This window comes from Lynx canadensis, chromosome B2, assembly GCF_007474595.2.
Source record: "Lynx canadensis isolate LIC74 chromosome B2, mLynCan4.pri.v2, whole genome shotgun sequence".
NCBI classification, from domain to species: Eukaryota; Metazoa; Chordata; class Mammalia; order Carnivora; family Felidae; genus Lynx; species Lynx canadensis.
The window spans coordinates 100,758,812-100,780,790 of NC_044307.1; the positions used below are offsets into that span (position 1 = coordinate 100,758,812).

Genomic DNA, 21,979 nt, shown 5'->3' on the forward strand with positions numbered 1-21,979 from the left:
TGCATATTTTCCATTTGCGTATCTTTTTTTGTGAAGTGATTTTTCAAATATTTTGACTGGTTTCTAATTGGGTTGCATGGTTTTCGTGGAGTTTTAAGAATTCTTTATATAATCTGGGTACAGGTTTTTTATTAGATACATCATTTGCAAATCTTTCTGCCTAGCGTGTGACTTTCTTTTTATCCTCTTAACAGTGTCTTTTATTTTTTGTTGTTGTTGTTGTTTTTTAAGTGGGCTCCATACTGGACTTGAACTCATGCCCCTGAGAACAAGACCTGAGCTGAGATCAAGAGTCGGATGCTTATGGGTGGATTTGAAATGTTTGGGTGGGTTAAGTGGGCATTTTAACAACATGGCTTCTCCTTTGGCGTGTTTAATTGTGATGTTTAATGGACATTCTTGAAGATGACACTTTTAAAATGAAATTCCCTCCTAATGATGACTACTTCCCTGCCACTCTATGGGACAATCAGCAGAATCTGTAGGTTCTTATTTAGAATGGACATTCTCTTGTAATTTTGTTCCTGTTTATTTTAAAATTTTCCTTTTGTTTCACTAGAAAGGAAAGATGATGCTTAGTTTCAAATGTTAAAAGTGTACAAGTTGCTTTGTTACAATAAAACTAAATGTGTAAAAAAAAAAACAAAAAAACAAAACTTGGATGCTTAACTCCCTGAGACACCCAGGTGCCCCTTAACAGTGTCTTTCAAGGAGAAATTCTTAGTTTTGTGAGGTTTACTTTATAGATTGCTTTTAGTATTGTATTTGAGAAATCTTTGCCTAATTTAAGGTTGCAAAGATTTCTCCAGTGTTCTCTTCCAGAAGTTTTAAAAGTTGTCAGTTTCACATTTAAGTTTTATGATCCTTTTTGAGGTAATTTTTAAAGATGGTGTAAGTAGGGATCAAATTTTAATGTTTCCTGTATCTGTGAACCTCTGTTATGAAATGTGTATAAAGTTATCATTGTTATATCTTCCTGATGCCATTGATACTTTTATCGTTATAAAATATCCCTCTGTGTTTCTAGTAATACTTTTTGTCTTCAGCCTGTTTTGTCTAAACTGAGTAGAGCCACTCCATTCTTCTTAGGGTTATTTATGTGGCATATCTTTTTCCATCTTTTTATTTTCAACTTGTGTATTTGTATTTAAAGTGCATCTTTTTAAACAGGATATAATTGGTTCTTGATTTTTTTTAATCTAGTCAGAAAATCTTTCTCATTTGATTAGAGTCTTTAGTCTACTTTTATTTAATGTAATTACTGATATGGTCATATTCAGGTCTGACATTTTGCTATTTGTTTTCTATTTGTCTCATCCATTTTTTGTTCTTCTGTTCCTCTCTTCTGCCTTCCTTTGCACTAGTCAAAGAATTTTAGTAATCAATTCTAGTTTCTCTGTTGACTTTTAATCTATATCTCTTTGCATTATTTTTTAATGCTTTCTCTAGGGTTTATAATATGCATCTTTAAGTTGTCCAAATGCATCTTAAATTAATATAGGATTGCTGCAGGTGAAATATAGGAAACTTGCAATAGTATGTAACATCTATCTCCATTTTTAGTTTTTTTTGTTATTATATACTAACTGTTATAATTTGCTTTAAATTGTCATATAAGTTCTTGTAAAGAAATTATAAAGAAAAAGCATGTGTATGTGTATTTCAGTCCTTCCTTTGCACCCATGTTGCCAGCTGGTATCATTTCCCTTTAGCCTGAAACACTTTCTTTAATATTTCTTGTAGTGGAAATCTCCCAGTGACAAATTCTCTGTTTTTATTATCTAAAAATGTTTTTATTTTGCCTTCATTTTTTGAAGGGTAGTTTAGCTGGATATAGAATCCACGGTAGACAGTTTTTTCCTCTTTCAGCCCATTAAATAACACTGGTCCAGTGTTTTCTATCCTTCATTATTTCTTATGAGCAGCCAACTGATAATGATATCATTGTTTTCCTTGTATGTAATAGGTTCTCTTTTTCTTTACTTTCAAATTTTTCTCTTTATCTTTGACATTCTGAAGTTTATGGTGTGTTTAGGAGTGGTTTGCTTAAGGAGGTTCTTTGAGCTTCTTAGATCTGTAAGTTAGTTTTTCACATAATATGTGACTTTGGTGTTTCATTATTTCTTCATATATATTTTCTGCCCCTGTTTTTCCTTTCTAGGACTTTAGTCATACACATGTTGGTCCTTTGGATTTTTGTCTCACAGACCTTTAACACTTTGTACCTTTTTAAAAAATATTTTTCTCTCTGTTCTTGAGGTTGGGTATTTCCTGTCTTCAAATTTCCATATACTTTTTTATCTTTTGTTATCAGTCTAGTGAGCCTATGAATGCATTCTTCAGTTATTGTACTTTTCATCACTATAGAGTTTCCATTTTTTTGTAGTTTGCATTTCACTGTTGAGATTCCCTATCTGCACACTGAATAAGATTATATTTACATTTAATTATTTCAAATGGTATCCTCTAATACTTCTTACATTTATAACAGGTTTTTGAAATCTTTGCTAAATGCAATATCTGAGCACATTCAGAGTCCATTAATATTATTATTTCTTTGAATGTCTGATAATCTTAGGTTGAAACATGGATATTATAGATACTATTTTGAAGTAACTCTGATTCTATTGTATTCTTCCAAGGTTATTGAGTTTTTGTTCCTAGTAGGCAGTTAGCTTGCCTGGACTCCTGCAAACTGTCACTCTGTGATGTGCAGCAGCTGATAATCTCTGCTCAGTTCTTACAGCCTTCAGCTGCTGCTTTTCTTTTTTCTCTAGCTGTTACTTGTCTTTAGTCTGGCCCCTAACTAGTCTATCCAGCACTTGTATTGTGTCTTGATCCTCAAAAAAGCCCAGAGACTTACAGTTTTTAGTTTCAGTTTCAGCTTTTCAAGGGTAAACTCTCCTCCACCTTCTATCTGCTTTAGACATTTTCCAGTGTGTTTAAATACTTTTTTTTTCCAGTGCACACATGCCATAATTGTTCTCTGCAGGAGGGTTTGCTTGACCATTTCACTCTGATGCTATTAACAGAAGTTGATAGCAAGTAATTAAAAAAAAAAAAAAACCCTCGTTAGTGGAAGTATAACTCCCAAATAACATTTCGGGTGGCAAGGAAATGGTCAAGTACAGTCTACTCATTCTTGAATTTTTGTGTAGTTGCCAGATAGCTCTATGCCCCAAGAGTCATGGGAACTTTGTTGAATGATATTTTGCATTCTAATCTCAGTTTTGTATTATTTCATTTTATTTGAAGCTATTAAAACAATGTTGAGATACTAGAAAGCAAAGATGTCTTGAAAAGAGGCCAAGATCAAGTGAAAATGAGGGTTGGAACTACCAAAAAAGGGTAAAAGAATATCAACCTTAAACTAACCACAGTAGTTCTCTCTTTGAGTATTTTCATTTGTAAACACTTTGCCCTTGCAATCATTTATGTCTGCATTATTATAACACCTTTATTATATTTAATATGCAGGAAAAACTTATATATTAAACCTAAACACTTCCTTTCAGTGATTTGCATTCTCCTTTGGCCATATACTGAAAGCTGAGGATTTGTTCTCCATATGGAGGAGGAAACAAAGGATCTGGATGGGGAAATTGGAAAGCTAGTTAGTATTTTTTGACAAAGATTCCCCAGCATGGCCTTTCTTGGATGTTTCCTTCTATAATATCACATACACATACATATATTCAAATAAGAGTATACAAACACATTTTAAAGAGTTTCTTTATTATACATTTAAAAAAATGCTTATTTTTGACAGAGAGAGAGAGAGAGACAGAGACAGCATGAGCGGGGGAGGAGCAGAGAGAGGGAGACACAGAATCAGAAACAGGCTCCAGGCTCTGAGCTGTCAGCACAGAGCCTGATGTGGGGCTCGAACTCACAGACCGCGAGATCATGACCTGAGCCGAAGTTGGATGCTCAACCAACTGAGCCACCAAGGCGTCCCTATTATGCATTTTTTGACATCTATATCTCTTAAGGCATTTATCACCTTCTATGTGGTGGTCTTGTTGGACCTCTATTTGCATATATGTTACTAGACTGAAAATTATTGAAAGGTAGAGAAATCTCTTAGTTGTTTTTGTATTCTCAGTAGCCTAGGATAGTGCCTAGAACATATAGGCACTTTTAAGCGGAAGGGAGAAAAATCTCCTTACCTTCCTTGTCCCAGCTTCCCTCTTTCCCATGCCTACTTTAGAGAATATGGCAGCTAGGGAAGTGGAGAAGAGGTCATGGAAAAGAGACAAAGCTGGAGCTGGAGAAAAAGATTTGGTAACCAAGTGAAGATTGGTTTGTTACCAAAAGCGAACTTAGGCCTTTCTGTTATTTAACATTGGCTAGAAGAATTATATGGACCTGCTGAAGTGGTCATCCAGTTGCAAGGTAACATTTTTCCCCCACATAAGTTTTAAGAGGATAGTTGGGACAAAAATAAAGTTGTATTTGATTATATCCTGCAGTTAGTGCTTGTTCAACGGACATCAAAATCTGTAAAATTTTTCATGTTTGGTATAGCATCCAAATCTAAACAATGATGCATTTTTTTTAAATGAGTAAAGACTTGTATTTTTTTTAAGTTTATTTATTTATTTTAAGTGAGAGAGTATGAGCAGGGGAGGGGCAGAGAGAGGGGGAGAGAGAATCTCAAGCAGGATCCATGCTGTCAGTGTGGAGCCACAGTGGAGCTCAATCTCATGAACTATGAGATCATGACCTAAGCCGAAATCAAGACACTTAACTGACTGAGCTACCCAGGTGCTCTAAGACTTGTTTTTATTCTTAAAAACACTTTGATTTATATGAACATTACACACAATGTAAGTGTATGCTTTTGGATTTTTTAATGTGGGATCCTATTTAGTGTTGATTTCTTAATGTGGGATCCTATTTAGTGTTGACATTTTACTTTGTTGTAAAAGTGCCTTTATCCAAAAATAAATGTCAGGATATTATTCTTCTATTTTGCCTAGATTGTTTAGATTATTTCATGAAAAAAACACGATAGATGACTGAACTTTTTAAGTTAGATTGAATTATTATTAATCAGTGACATTTTTATATAAGATAGTAGATTAAAAAATTCTTAGTTCTCCTGAAGTAGACCCATACTGAACAGCTCTGCCCACCTGGGCTGGGGTTGCACTAACTCTTTTTCCATAATTTTATCTTCTAATTCACCTATTATCTTCTAATCCACCTAGAGACCTAACCTGGCCAGTCTCTTCCTTGTACTCTCCACTTCTGAATCCCCCACTACCAACATCTAAGTCAAGATTGCATTATTTGAGATGGAAGCAACCCCAGTGTCCATCCGTAGATGAATGGATAGAGAAGATGTAGGTTATATGTGTAAACATATATACACATACATGTATACATACATATACAACATGTATACACACACAATGGAATATTAGCCCTAAAAAAGAATAAGATCTTGCCATTTGCAACAACACAAATGGAACTAGAGAGTATTATGCTAAGTGAAATAAGTCTGATAGAGAAAGACAAATACCATATGATTTTACTAATGTGTGGAATTTAAGAAAAAAAAAACAACAACAAATGAACAGATAGACGAAAACCCAGACTCTTAAATACAGAAAACAGAATGGTAGTTGCCAGAAAGGAGGTGGGTGGAGGGATAGGTGAAATAAAGGGCATTAAGAATACACTTATCATCTTTCTGGAGGAAGATGGCAGCGTAGGAGGATGCTGGGCTCACCGTGTCCTGCTGACCACTTAGATTCCACCCACATCTGCCTAAATAACCCAGAAAACCACCAGAAGACTAGCAGAATGGACACTCCGGAGCCAAGCATAGATGAGGGGCCCATGGAAGAGGGTAGGAAAGGCAGAGAGGTGGTGCGTGCTACACGGATTGGCGGGAGGGAGCTAGGGTGGTGGAGGGGCAGCCTGCCCATCAAGGCAGAGCCCCCAAGTCTGGCTTGCAAAAGTAGAGGGGCCAGACGGAGTGTGTTCTGACAGTCAGCGGGACTTAACATCTGGAATGTTAGAAGTCAACAGCTCTGCTCTGAGAGCGGGAGGGCTAGAGGACAACGGGAGGGAGAATTGTTGAGCCCTGGAGGACAGAGTTCAGCTTGGTGGGGAACAAAGGCGCTCGCCAGCGCCATCTCCCTTGCCCATCTCCCTCGCCCATCCCCAGCCCAAATCCCAAAGGGAACCAGTTCCCATCAGGGAACTTGCTTGCACTGCACAAACACCCAATGCTATGCTTCTGTGTATCCATCCCTCCGATGGGTCTGCCTCCCTCCCAGTGCCACAGGGCCCCTCCCGAAGTGGACCACCAAAGACAAAGCGAGCTGAGTCTGCCCCTCCTGCCCCTGTCCACCTTGCAGATCCACCCCGGCTAACACACCAGACCCCATCGAAGTAGCACCGCAAGCCTGGCAGTGTGCAAGTAGCCCAGACAGGGCCCACACCACTCCACAGTGAGTCCTGTCCCTGGGAGAGGGGACGATAAGGTACACACCAGTCTGACTGTAGCCCCAGAGGTGGGCTGGGGGTAGACATCAGGTCTGACTGCGCCCTGCCCACCAATGCAAGTTACTCCAGACAGCACAGGGGAAGTGCCCTGCAGTTCCGCGCCACTTCAGGGACTATCCAAAATGATGAAATGGAAGAATTCTCCTCAAAAGAAACTCCAGGAAGTAGCGACAGCTAACGAACTGATCAAAAACGATTTAAGCAATGTAACAGAAAATGAATTTAAAATAATAGTCATAAAATTAATCATTGGGCTTGAAAAAAGTATAGAGGACAGCAGAGAATCTATTACTACAGAGATCAAGGGACTAAGAAACAGTCAGGAGGAGCTAAAAAATGCTATAAATGAGCTGCAAAATAAAATGGAGGTGACCACAGCTCGGATTGAAGAGGCAGAGGAGAAAATAGGTGAATTAGGAGATAAAATTATGGAAAAAGAGGAAGCTGAGAAAAAGATAAAAAAAATCCAGGAGTATGAGGGGAGAATTAGAGAACTAAGTGACACAATTAAATGTAATAACATATGCATAATTGGGATCCAGAGGAGGAAGAGAGAGGGAAAGGTGCTGAAGGTGTACTTGAAGAAATCATAGCTGAGAACTTCCCTGATCTGGGGAAGGAAAAAGGCATTGCCTTCAGATGTTACTTGAATCGATCTTCTGGACGACATATCATAGTTAAACTGGCAAAATACAAGGATAAAGAGAAAATTCTGGAAGCAGCTAGGGATGAACATACTCTAACATATAAAGGGAGACTGATAAGACTAGTGACGGATCTACTGAGACTTGGCAGGCTAGAAAGGAATGGCAGGATATTGTCAATGTGGTAAACAGAAAAAATATGCAGCTGAGAATCCTTTATCTAGCAAGTCTGTCATTTAGAATAGAAGAAGAGATAAAGGTCTTCCCAAACAAACAAAAACTGAAGGAATTTGTCACCACTAAACCAGCCCTACAAGAGATCCTGTGAGACAAGGTACCAGAGACATCACTACAAGCATGAAACCTACAAACATCACAATGACTCTAAACCCATATCTTTCTATAATAACACTGAACATAAACGGACTAAATGCTCCAACCAAAAGACATAGGGTATCAGAATGGATAAAAAAAACAGGACCCATCTATTTGCTGTCTACAAGAGACTCATTTTAGACCTGAGGACACCTTCAGATTGAAAGTGAGGGGATGGAGAACTATCCATCATGCTACTAGAAGTCAAAAGAAAGCTGGAGTAGCCATACTTATATCAGACAAACTAGACTTAAAATTAAAATCTGTAACGAGATGAAGAAGGACATTATATAATAATTACAGGGTCTATCCATCAGGAAGAGCTAACAATTATAAATGTCTATGAGCCAAATACGGGAGCCCCCAAATATATAAAACAATTACAAACATAAGCAACCTTATTGATAAGAATGTGGTAATTGCAGGGGACTTTAATACTCCACTTACAACAATGGATAGATCATCTAGACACAGATCAATAAAGAAACAAGGGCCCTGAATGATACACTGGATCAGATGGACTTGACAGATATATTTAGAACTCTGCATACCAAAGCAACAGAATATACTTTCTTCTCCAGTGCACATGGAACATTCTCCAAGATAGGTCACATACTGGGTCACAAAACAGCCCTTCATAAGTATATAAGAATTGAGATCATACCATGCATACTTTCAGACCACAATGCTATGAAGCTTGAAATCAACCACAGGAAAAAGTCTGGAAAACCTCCAAAAGCATGGAGGTTAAAGAACACCCCACTAAAGAATGAATGGGTCAACCAGGCAATTAGAGAAGAAATTAAGAAATATATGGAAACAAACGAAAATGAAAATACAACAATCCAAACACTTTGGGATGCAGCGAAGGCAGTCCTGAGAGGAAAATACATTGCAATCCAGGCCTATCTCAAGAAACAAGAAAAATCCCAAATACAAAATCTAACAGCACACCTAAAGGAAATAGAAGCAGAACAGCAAAGACACCCCAAGCCCAGCAGAAGAGAAATAATAAAGATCAGAGCAGAAATAAACAATATAGAATCTAAAAAAAAAACTGTAGAGCAGATCAATGAAACCAAGAGTTGGTTTTTTGAAAAATTAAACAAAATTGATAAACCTCAGGCTTCTCAATAAGAAAAGGGAGATGACCCAAATAGATAAAATCATGAATGAAAATGGAATTATTACAACCAATCCCTCAGAGATACAAACAATTATCAGGGAATACTATGAAAAATTATATGCCAACAAATTGGACAACCTGGAAGAAATGGACAAATTCCTAAACACCCACACACTCCCAAAACTCAAACAGGAAGAAATAGAAAGCTTGAACAGACCCATAACCAGCTAAGAAATTGAATCAGTTATCAAAAATCTCCCAACAAATAAGAGTCCAGGACCAGATGGCTTCCCAGGAGAATTCTACCAGACATTTAAAGAAGAAATAATTCCTATCCTTCTCAAGCTATTCCAAAAATTAGAAAGGGAAGGAAAACCTCCAGACTCATTCTATGAAGTCAGCATTACTTTGATTCCTAAACCAGACAGAGACCCAGTAAAAAAAGAGAACTACAGGCCAATATCCCTGATGAATATGGATGCAAAAATTCTCAATAAGATACTAGCTAATCAAATTCAACAGCATATAAAAAGAATTATTCACCATGATCAAGTGGGATTCATTCCTGGGCTGCAGGGCTGGTTCAACATTCGCAAATCAATGTGATACATCACATTAATAAAATAAAATAAAAGAGCCACATGATCCTGTCAATCGATGCAGAAAAAGCATTTGACAAAATTCAGCATGCTTTCTTAATAAAAACCCTCGAGAAAGTCGGGATAGAAGGAACATACTTAAACATCATAAAAGCCATTTATGAAAAGCCCACAGCTAATATCATCCTCAATGGGGAAAAACTGAGAGCTTTCTCCCTGAGATCAGGAACACGACAGGGATGTCCACTCTCACCGCTGTTGTTTAACATAGTGTTGGAAGTTCTAGCATCAGCCATCAGACAACAAAAGGAAATCAAAGGCATCAAAATTGGCAAAGATGAAGTCAAGCTTTCACTTTTTGCAGATGACATGATATTATACATGGAAAATCTGATAGACTCCACCAAAAGTCTGCTAGGACTGATACATGAATTCAGCAAAGTTGCAGGCTACAGAAATCAGTTGCATTCTTATACACTAATAATGAAGCAACAGCAAGACAAATAAAGAAACTGATCCCATTCACAATTGCACCAAGAAGCATAAAATACCTAGGAATAAACCTAACCAAAGATGTAAAATATCTGTATGCTGAAAACTATAGAAATCTTATGAAGGAAATTGAAGAAGATATAAAGAAATGGAAAAACATTCCGTGCTCATGGATTGGAAGAATACATGTTGTAAAAATGTCAATACTACCCAAAGCTATCTGCACATTCAATGCAATCCCAATCAAAATTGCACCAGCATTCTTCTCGAAGCTAGAACAAACAATCCTAAAATTCATATGGAATCCAAAATTCATATGAATCCTAAAATTCATATGGAATAGCCAAAGTAATTTTGAAGAAGACCAAAGCAGGAGGCATCACAATCCCAGACTTTAGCCTCTACTACAAAGCTGTAATCATCAAGACAGCATGGTATTGGCACAAAAACAGACACATAGACTAATGGAATAGAATAGAAACCCCAGAACTAGACCCACAAAAGTATGGCCAACTAATCTTTGACAAAACAGGAAAGAATATCCAGTGGAAAAAAGACAGTCTCTTTAACAAATGGTGTTGGGAGAACTGGACAGCAACATGCAGAAGAATGAAAGTAGACCACTTGGTTATACCATTCACAAAAACAAACTCAAAATGGATGAAGGACCTTAATGTGAGACAGGAAACCATCAAAACCCTAGAGGAGAAAGCAGGAAAAAACCTCTCTGACCTCAGTAGCAGCAGTTTCTTACTTGACACATCCCCAAGGGCAAGGGAATTAAAAGCAAAAATGAACTATTGGGACCTCATGAAGATAAAAAGCTTCTGCACAGCAAAGGAAACAATCAGCAAAACTAAAAGGCAACCAACGGAACGGGAAAAGATATTTGCAAATGACATATCAGACAAAGGGCTAGTATCCAAAATCTATAAAGAACTCACCAAACTCCACACCCAAAAAACAAATAATCCAGTGAAGAAATGGGCAGAAAACATGAATAGACACTTCTCTAAAGAAGACATCCAGATGGCCAACAGGCACATGAAAAGATGCTCAATGTTGCTCCTCATCAGGGAAATACAAATCAAAACCACACTCAGATATGACCTCATGACAGTCAGAGTGGCTAAAATGAACAATTCAGGAGACTATAGATGCTGGAGAGGATGTGGAGAAACGGGAACCCTCTTGCACTGTTGGTGGGAATGCAAACTGGTGCAGCTGCTCTGGAAAACAGTGTGGAGGTTCCTCAAAAAATTAAAAATAGACCTACCCTATGACCCAGCAATAGCACTGCTAGGAATTTACCCAAGGGATACAGGAGTACTGATGCATAGGGGCACTTGTACCCCAATGTTTATAGCAGCACTCTCAACAATAGCCAAATTATGGAAAGAGCCTAAATGTCCATCAACTGATGAATGGATAAAGAAATTGTGGTTTATATACACAATGGAGTACTACAGGGCAATGAGAAAGAACGAAATATGGCCCTTTGTAGCAATGTGGATGGAACTGGAGAGTGTTAAGTGAAATAATTCAGGCAGAAAAAGGCAGATACCATACGTTTTCACTCTTATGTGGATCCTGAGAAACTTTTTTGTTTTTCAACGTTTATTTATTTTTGGGACAGAGAGAGACAGAGCATGAATGAGGGAGGGGCAGAGAGAGAGAGGGAGACACAGAATCGGAAACAGGCTCCAGGCTCCGAGCCATCAGCCCAGAGCCCGACGCGGGGCTCGAACTCACGGACCGCGAGATCGTGACCTGGCTGAAGTCGGACGGTCAACCGACTGCGCCACCCAGGCGCCCCTGGATCCTGAGAAACTTAACAGAAGTCTATGGGGGAGAGGAATTAAAAAAAAAAAAAAGAGGTTAGAGAGGGAGAGAGCCAAAGCATAAGAGACTCTTAAAATCTGAGAACAAACTGAGGGTTGATGGGGGGTGGGAGCAAGGGGGGGGTGGGTGATAGGTATTGAGGAGGGCACCTTTTGGGATGAGCACTGGGTGTTGTATGGAAACCAATTTGACAATAAATTTCATATTAAAAAAAAAAGAATACACATCAAAAAAAAAAGAATACACTTATCATGATGAATCCTGAGTAATGTATAAAATTATTGAATCATTATGTTGTGCACCTGAAATTAATAGAACACTGTATGTTAATTCTTAAATTTAAAAAAATATTGCTTTGTTTGTACAGTCTCTTCATTGTGTTTTAAGAACATAGTCTCCTTTCTGGTAAGGTTAGGAAGATCAAAATATGGCTGATTAAAATATGCATAATTTAAATGTAAGAAGGCAAAGCATTAAATTGTTAGCCTGATAAAATCTTCTTTTTGTACTCCATTATTAAGAAGTGATCATTTGCATAGGGTCTGGACTTACTTCCTTTGCTGAGGAAATATACTAACTAGTAAGCTTTCAGTTTAGAGGAGGGAGCTTTACAGATCATCTGTTCCAATGTATAAGACAGACAGTTTGTTGTTAAAACTCTAAATCATTAAGGTCTTCTGTGCTAGATATTGAGGTTTAGATACATTTTCCCTAATTCTTAATAATTCTGGAAAGGTATGTGTTAGATCCCCTTTCGAGATAAGAAAACAGACTAAGCAGAAGTGACTTGCCTAAGGATGTATTGTAGTTATAGGGCCAAGGGATTTGGACCCAAATCTGTCTGTTTTTTAGCCCATGCACTTAGGTCCCATTAGTTTATTATACTTTTTAATTAGAATTTATAGACTTAGTATCTTGTGAGATCACTTGTTTCTTTGGCACAAAATTATAATTTATATTCAGTATTTCTCTGTTATTGGTTCCCTTTTGTTTTGGCTTTTACAGAATCAGAACAGGAAATTATGACTTTTGATTCAAAATGTTTTATGTTTATTTATTTTGAGAGAGTGTGCACATGCAAGTGGGAGAAGGACAGAGGGAGAGAGAATCACAAGCAGGTTGCACACCATCAATGCAGAGCCCTATGCAGGGCTCAAACCCACAAACCGCGAGATCACGACCTGAGCCAAAATCAAAAGTCAGACGCCTAACTGACCGAGCCATTCAGGTGCCCCATGACTTCTGATTCTTAAGTTTTGTTTTTATTTTTAATTGTGAAAGATAACATACTTTCGGAAAAGAAGATAAAATGTGTGTGTGGTTTCATCAATAAAGGGTTACCCAGTAACTATTATCCAGGTCAACAGATAGTCTACTTGTGTATGACTTGATTGTCTTAGCACAAGAACTAAGCCCAGACTCCAGGCAGATGTTCAGTTCTTAACTATTGGTTCCAAATGATTATAATTCTGTTTCCTCCCCCTAAGCGTTAACCACTATCCTGACTTCCAGTGGTCATCATTTCTTCGCAGTTTGACCACCTAAGCATGCATTAGTAAATGTATCTAAAATTTTTTTAATGACTTTCTTTCCATAGACTAGAAGTTGCTTAAAACCATAGATACCAGGTTAGAGATTAATAGAGTTTGGGTCATAGAAGAGTGTTTGCTTTGATTACGGAAACAAACTAAGAATTCAGTTAAACACAAATAATTGCTGTGCTAGTTATAATTAGTATTGGCCAGTCCTTTGGGCTGTGATTCAGATCTGTTTCTAATTTATTCCAATTTCTTCCCATTCCAAAAAAGTAGTAGCTTTTTTGCACTAATGTTATTCTAAATATGTATTATATCCTATGGGATAACTGCAGATGCAGTTTGCCATAACATAATGTCCCTTTTGTCCCTCTTTTACAGCGTGGGTAAGTTCTCTGTCCATGGGGATGATTTTCTTTTGCTGCCCAATAGCCAGCGTCTTCACAGACATGTTTGGTTGTCAGAAGACAGCTGTCGTGGGTGCTGCTGTTGGATTCATTGGACTCCTGTCCAGTTCTTTTGTAAGGTAAGGACTTGGTTCTTCATGCTGCTTTTCAAGAACTGTTAGATACCATAAAGTTGTGCTTTCAGAAACTTTGCTGTTTACAAGGAAAAAATCCTCTTTTCATTGTGTAAGCTTTAAGCACTATGACTTACACAGTGTTATCCAAGGCAGCAAGTCAGAGCTTCATAATTTGAGTGCTTTTGTTTGCATCTCTCTCATATTTTTTATTCAGTTGCATTTTTTTAACCCACTGATCAAAAGCTATCAAGCTTTAAGGGGAGCAAGGGGTCACGTGGTATAAATTCCAGGTGTCGAACAGTGGACTCACTTTCCTATAGTTCAAGTTCAGCTTTCTTAGGAAAGCCTTCTCTAACAACTCCAGGTCACATCACATCCCTTCTCGGGATCCTCTTTACACACATGGTTGATATTTACTGATGTACACTGCACTTTTCCAGTTGTCAAACTTCAACGATTTGAACCAGCTGTTACTGAGGTGAAAATTGAGAAGTGAAAGATGCTGAGCAGCATTGAAAATGCCATCATTTGTGCTTATGTGCTTTACTCTGTAGGAGACATACAAAGCTTAATATCACGCAGCACTTAGTATTTAAAATAGTGCCCAAGAGAATGTTTCCAGTTTATATCCATGGCTCTCAGGTTTTCCAACTGACAGATTTACAGTACTGTGACATATTGTATAGATACAGGTGTCCATGATTGTACCGTGTTGTCAATACTGTTTTTAATATATGCTTTGAAAAAGGCAGAGAAATGTACAGTGGATTTAGATTTTTCCTTTAAAATTGTTAAATAAAAATAGCACCTTAAGTAGTAAGTTGCAGTTATCTTGAAAACTACTTATGTGGAAAAACTGAGGCACTGAGGCAGAATGAATGAAGTATTTTGTTCTATATTGTTTGGGTAGATGTCTTGTTTCACAAAGATTATGAGTAGGGTGCTTTTTACATGTTTAATATTTTTTTCGTCAAGTACCTGGAACCTATGGCTGCTGAATATATGTTTATGGAATAGAGTGGAGATTGAGTAGAGGGTGATCAGAGTGAAGTAAAATTAACCTGGGAAAACCTAGGAGTGACTCTTGAGCCTCATTTGGAGATTGTGCTCGCTGTGGACTAATAATGGGGGAAGGGCATCTCAGAGAAGATTGCCAACATGCCTTGATTTTATCAGATTCTAGAGTTCCTTATGATTACCTTAGCATATTGCTAGACTAGTGTTATTGTTCAAATTTTAATTATTAACCAACTTTATCTGTCTTAGTTTCTAATAAATAATTTGCCTTTGCTACTGAGATACAGCCTTTTGAATTGGGCTTTTCAAAAAGAAAAAAAATTAGTATTCTTTTACTCCTTACCTTAATTGTTTCAAAGAATGTAATAATATCCTTGATGTTCCTGAGAGATATGTAATTAAGCTATTTGGTTAAACTATACAATTCTTAATCCTTTATTATTGTTTTGAGGCATACATGGCCTTAAAACTTACAAGGTGGGATCACTAATAACACACTTCCCTTTGTCTTCCGGCAGTCAGAACATGGTCTTTTGCTGTCTTGCACAATGCTGAGAGCCGTGCAGTATAGGGGCGAAGGTTGGTCCACAGCCGTTAGGCCAGCAGAAATGAGACACAACTGCTTCTCTGTGCAAATGTTTCTGAAATAACCTTGGGGAGAAAATATCAAATGCAGCTTTTCCCTTGAATAGATTGCTTAGTAAGTGTCTGGGAAGTCTCAATAAAATAATGAGTTTTTGTACTAAAATTATAATTTTCAAAAGCTTTTATTGAGACTAGGTTTTTTTGTTCGTTAGTTTAATCACTGTCATTTTACTGAAGCCCTTCCTGGCACTGTCCTTTCTGAGTTGTGGAGAGCACAACAGTTCTGACTGAGTGCTGCACGGTTCACCTGAAATCCATGAAAAGAGGAAGAGGAACAAAATCACTGATGGCCTTAATGGTCATTTTTCACATAGTTGAGGCATTTTATTATCCATTGAGATGACGTGAAAATATTTTTAGTGTCATATTCTTAGTTTATTGGGTTTTCACCTCTTTCTGTTAAATTTTTATTTGTGTGGGGCGCCTGGGTGGCTCAGTGGGTTAAGCGTCCAACTTCGGCTCAGGTCGTGATCTCGCAGTCTGTGAGTTCGAGCTTCGCATCGGACTCTGTGCTTACAGCTCAGAGACTGGAGCCTGTTTCAGATTCTGTGTCTCCCTCTCTCTGATCCTCCCCCGTTCATGCTCTGTCTCTCTCTGTCTCAAAAATTAATAAACGTTAAAAAAAGTAAAAATAAAAAAAAATTTATTTGTGTAAAATCGGTTGAAGGTTTTATTCTACCAAGCACTTGATAAAAATAATGAAAGCTGCTTTCTCTCTGTTTCATCTCCCCACAGCTCCATCGAGCCTCTGTACCTTACCTATGGAATCATATTTGCTTGTGGCTGCTCCTTTGCATACCAGCCTTCGCTGGTCATTTTGGGACACTATTTCAAGAAGCGCCTTGGACTGGTGAATGGCATTGTCACCGCGGGCAGCAGCATCTTCACAATTTTGCTGCCTTTCCTTTTAAGGGTTCTGACCGACACCGTGGGCCTCTTTCACACACTGAGGGTCCTCTGCATCTTCATGTTTGTTCTCTTTCTGGCTAGCTTTACGTACCGACCTCTTGCTCCAAGTGCCAAAGATAAAGAGGGTGGAACCAAAGGAGGCAACAACAGATTCTCCCTCTTTTCCAGGAGGAAGTTTAGTCCTCCAAAAAAATTTTTCAATTTTGCCCTCTTCAAGGTGACAGCTTATGCGGTTTGGGCAGTTGGAATACCGCTTGCACTTTTCGGATACTTTGTGCCTTATGTTCACTTGGTGAGTATGCTTCTCCGGCTTTGCTGGTAACGGGTATTGTTATTTCATACAGGAAAATTTCTTAGAAGAGCAAGATAGATCACGTGGAGGTTGGTCTTAAACATTATCCTGGTTGTATTCAGGGACTCTTGAAATTCAAGGTCCCTTAAGACAAGGTCAACACATCCATCAGATCATTAAATAGAGGATAGGTTTCGTGGTGTGCTTTTGGAATTTAAAAAATTGCCAAACCGTAAAAAATGGAAAAAAAGACTTAAAAAAAAAAAAAAAGGAAGGCTAAAATACAGGAACAAATGTCATCAATACAAAAAACTTAGTTGGTCACTTTTTCTTTAAGTAGCTTACAAATCATAATCAGGGACAAAGATGGGGCAATGATTTTGCCCACATCAATAAATTATTTTTTGACAGAATGGTACAGAAATTAGGTAGGCTGTAAAAGCCAAATGGTCTTGACACGAAGAAGCATTACACCTACTTGTGGGATACTTCTGGGAAAGTGGGGATTTTATTCAGAGGATTACTTGAGAAATGTTAGTTAGCAATTTCAAATGAGGGGAGAGCAAGGATTTCACAGGAGATTTAGAATTCAAGTACTCAAGCAATTTATTTTGTTTATTTCTATCACAAAGGCAAATTTAAGCCTCTTTATACTGAAACAAGAATAGGCAGTGTCTAAAGTATCTGCCCCTGGCAAAATTTGCTCTAAAGTGCTTATTACGTCCCTTCCTTTTTTCTTGCTATTGTGGCTAAAAATATATTTATAGTTCAACATAGTTGATAAGTGACAAGCAAAATGATGCAAAGGTACATTCTTCTGTGGTATGCATACTGTGTAAGAACTTGGATCTTTTCTAGCTCTTAGTCTTCTTTTGGATATTTGTGTAACTTTTCATTAAAGTTTCGGCGGAAGTTGGTAACACAGCTCAAGGATTTTTGGGCTCAAGCGGTCAGCTTGTAAACTATGACGTCAGTCCTTTGTGGGTTCCTATGCTTAGTCCAGAAAAGAATTAAGTCAAGGAAACAGGAAGAGAAATGGTAAGCAGTCCTGGATCTAGAACTAATTTTGATTTCTCTATTCTCCTAATTCCTGTTTTGCCAGAGGTGTTGAAGAAGCACTGGGGTAACCAATGGGAGGCAGGGAAAAGGACTGGTTTTTAGTACTCTGAGTCACTCTGCATTTTGCAGAGACTGAGGTAGTAGATAAAATGACCTCATATGTGACACCTGTCACATATGTAGTGTGTGACTACATTTTTTTTTTTTTTTTAGTATGTGGCTACATTCTGACTTCACAGTCCATTTTTACCCTTTTAGGAAGGCATATCTGAACCATCTGAAGCTTTTTTGTTGTTGTTGGAATATAGATCTGTTGTGGGAGGATCTACTTTACCAACTATCTCTTCTATAGCTTCTAGAGTTAAAACATTTGTGGTGTCCTTTTCAAAGATGAATAGATTTTTTTAAAGAAATTCTCTTAGGGGGGTGCCTGGGTGGCTCAGTCAGTTAAGCATCCGACTTCAGCTCAGGTCATGACCTCATGGTTCATGAGTTCGAGCCCTGTGTCGGGCTCTGTGCTGACTTCTCAGAGCCTGGAGCCTGCTTTGGATTCTGTGGCTCCTTCTCTCTCTGCCTCTCCCCTGCTCACGCTCTTTCTCTCTCTCTCAAATAAATAAACATTAAAAAAACTTAAAAATTTTCTTAGGTACTACAAAGTGAGCGCACACAGAGAAATCACTATCTCAGTTTTTTTTTTTAAATAAAGGTTTTCTGCAACTTATGACTGATTTTTTTTTTTTTAATGTTTATTTTTGAGAGAGAGAGGCAGAGCGTGGGCAGGCAAGGGGCAGAGAAAGAGGGAGACACAGAATCTGAAGCAGGTTCCAGGCTCTGAGCTGTCAGCACAGAGCCTGATGCAGGGCTCCAACCCATGAGCTGTGAGATCATGACCTGAGCTGAAGTCAGATGTTTAACCAACTGAGCCACCCAGGCGGCCCTGTTTTGTTAATACCAGACATTTACCAAAGGACAAGTGGTGGGTGACTGTCTAGTTATTCTTGTAACATTTATAATTTGTAAATTAATTTTACATATGTTATTTCATCTGACCTTTACAAAAAACCTGTGACATAGGCAAAATAATATTAGTCCTTACTGTGTAGGTTGGAAAACAGATCCATCATTAGCAAAGATGTTAAGTGACTTCTTCTTCATATTCAAAGATGTTAAGTGAAGTGAGTATGCCTAAGGAAATTTAATAAATATATTATTGGTCTTTTTCTCTTTTTTTATATGAAATTTATTGTCAAATTGGTTTCCATACAACACCCAGTGCTCATCCCAACAGGTGCCCTCCTCAGAACCCATCACCTACCCTCCTTGCCCTCCCACCCCCCCATCAACCCTCAGTTTGTTCTCAGTTTTTAAGAGTCTCTTATGTTTTAGCTCCCTCCCTCTCTAACCTTAAAGTAAATCAAATTTCATAGTGAGTGATGAGTTAGATGGTATTCTAGATATTATTGTCATCAGGAGGCTGTAAATTAGATAGTACACAAAACAATAGGGTCTCTGTTAACTCCAATAACAAACCAGGTCTTTTTTCTGCTCTCCTTCCTTCCAGGCATGTTTTCTTAGAAAATGTATTGATATTTTTCATTTGTGATTTTTCGCATTGTCGAACAGTTATAACACTAAAAGCTATGTTGGAGAGGAAACACCAGACAGTTGCGGGCTGTTGCCATGCAGGCTGTTGAAGTCTCGCGTTTAATGGGTGCACCAAGTTGCTTGCTTGTGTTGTAAATTAAGGTTTGGATTGTGGACACTTGCTTAATCCAGGCTTCATGGATCCAGCCTTCCCCTTAGAGGAGGAAAAGGTGTCTTACATCTTTCCAAATACAAGTAGATGATATTCAATTCACATTAAACCCTTTGTTGTGTATTGAAGGGAATACACAGGAGGTATAAGAACCTGTCGAAGGAGGATAAAATCTAGTAAATATAATAATAAGAGCTGTTATATAGTTCACAACTTTTACATACATTATCTTATTTCATCTTCACAACAGGGAGTACTTGTGATGCAACATCTTCATTTCACTGATAAAAAGACTGAGGCACCAAGAGATTTAAAAACTTGTCTAGGGTCACAGAAATAGTTACTGGTAATTACTGGTGTGGCATTTCTATTCCAGAGGCAGTAGTGTGTATTGGGTCAAGGTAAGGGCTCTGCAGTAAGACAGATCTGGGTTTTGTCCCTAACTAGTTGCATGACCTTGAGGAATTCCTGTGAGCATCAGTTTCTTCATCTATAAAATAGGGATAAACCCAATTGTGTAGAGTTGTAAGGATTAGAAAAAAATGTATGTAAAGCATCTATCCAGTCCTGGTATAAAAATGAGAATTAATTTAAAGACAATGCGATTGCTGATTGAGTGGCTTTAAGTGAGGGCTATAGAAGAGTCAAAGGAGAGAGATGATACCCATTTGGAAAAGGGCTTAGTAAAAGCTTCCCAGGATTGGAGTTGGGCCTTGAGCTTGAGGTTGGTGTTAAATTCAGATCCCTAATCAAGCAGGGAATTAATTTATCTAGGTCTTCTTTGAAGATCCAGAAGTACAATGAAGTGGTTAGGTTAAAAACTCTAAGATTTTTACCTGCTAGGCTGTACATGAGACTTGAGAGAAAATATGCATGCTCTGTGTCAGTCTTGCTCTTGAAGCAGGGTTGGAGGTTTTCTCTTTTAGTAGTTGACTTTTATTTCTTTATTTTTTTAATGTTTATTTTTGACAGAGACAGAGCACAAGCGGGGGAGGGGCAGAGAGAGAGGGAGACACAGAATCTGAAACAGGCTCCAGGCTCCCAGCTGTCAGCACAGAGCCCGATGCAGGGCTTGAACTCACAGACAGCGAGATCATGACCTGAGCTGAAGTCAGACGCCCAACCGACTGAGCCACCCAGGTGCCCCAGTAGTTGACTTTTAAAGATGAAGAATCCTATTGTTTCCTGAAAGCTGTCAAATGATGTCTCTTTTAGGCCTACCCACTTACAGTCTCCACTGTGAGGGTACAAATCTTCTAGATCAGTTTAAGTGAGGCCTAACTTTCTAAATAAACATTCCTATTGGCAGCTGCTTCAGTTTTTATTATTTGCCCCTTTTGCCTGAGAGTTGTTTTAGGTTATTTTCTGGGCTACATATTTATGGTTTCTCCTTATCCAGTTCTTCGTTAGCTTCCAAAAGTATAACACTCTTAGTTTTCGTCCTACTTCTCCATCACTCTTTAGTTTCTTTGCTGGTTCCTTTTCCACCCTGACTCTTCATATCAGTGTGTTCCAGGGCCTGTCCCTGATCTTTTTATCTACTCATTCCATTGGTGGTTTCTTCCAGTCTCCAGAGTTCAAACATCTTATCTATGCCGGGGACTCTAAATTTGTATTTCTCACCCAGACCTCTTTCCTGAATACTCTGCCAGGCTTTGAGAACCAACTGCCTACTTAGTATCTCCACCTGAATGACTGCTACCTGTTTGAGATTTAATATGTCCAACCCTAAAGTCCTGATCTTACCCCCTCACAAAACTTCTCTGCCCCCCAGCGGTCTCCATCTCAGGAGATGGCAATTTCATCTTTCTAAGTGATAGGGCCCCAAACCTTGGAGTCATCCTTGGCTCTTCTTTCTTTCCTATTACACTCCTGATCCGGTCTGGAAATGCTGGTGGTTCTCCTTTCAAAATATATCCAGGATCTGGCCACCTTTCATTATTCTCACTACTACACCTTAGACCAGGCCATCATCCCCAGCCTGGATCACTGCGGTTGCCTCACAACTGGTTTCCCTGCTACCTTCCCTGCCTGCTGCAGTCTGTTCTCTACACAGAAGCCACCAGGGTTCCTTCAATACATAATTCACTCTGCTCAAAATCCTTCAATGGCTCTCCATTTCTTTGAGAGTAAAAACTAATGTCCTTATAGTGGCCTACAAGGTACTCCATGATCTGGCCCCTCCTGCCTCTCTGATCTCATCTTGTATCTTTGCCCCCCTTGCTCACTCTGCTCCTGCCACACTGTCCTTTTCGTTATTTACCCTTTTTTTTTTAAGATTTTATTTTTAAATAATTTCTATACCCATCATGGGGCTTGAACCCACAACCCTGAGATCAAGAGCCGCACGTTCCTCCAACTGAGCCAGCCAGCGTCCCACTCTTCACCTTTTAATGAGATATACCCTGACCACCTGGTTACAACTCCCTCCTTCCTTCTTCCCTCCACAGCATTTCCAAACACGCTCACACTGCTTTTCCTTTTTTCATAGCACCCAATACCTTCTAACATATTACATAATTTAATTATTATGATTATTTTTGGCTATCTGTATATATGTATCTGCTAGAATATAAACCTCATGAAGCCAAGGGTCTTTTTTTGTTTCGTTCAGCAATAGATCCTAGACACCTAGCACAAAGCACA

General features: G+C 38.5%; 1 protein-coding gene across 1 annotated transcript in view; it reads left to right on the forward strand.

Moving 5' to 3' along the window:
• Positions 1–21,979, forward strand: part of SLC16A10 (solute carrier family 16 member 10) — a 114,957-nt gene that overhangs the window by 59,970 nt on the left and 33,008 nt on the right. Inside the window, exons 2-3 of the mRNA XM_030316168.1 lie at positions 13,514–13,658; positions 16,053–16,518. Of these exons, the coding sequence (XP_030172028.1) occupies positions 13,514–13,658; positions 16,053–16,518 (611 nt within the window). The remainder of the gene's footprint in view (positions 1–13,513; positions 13,659–16,052; positions 16,519–21,979) is intronic.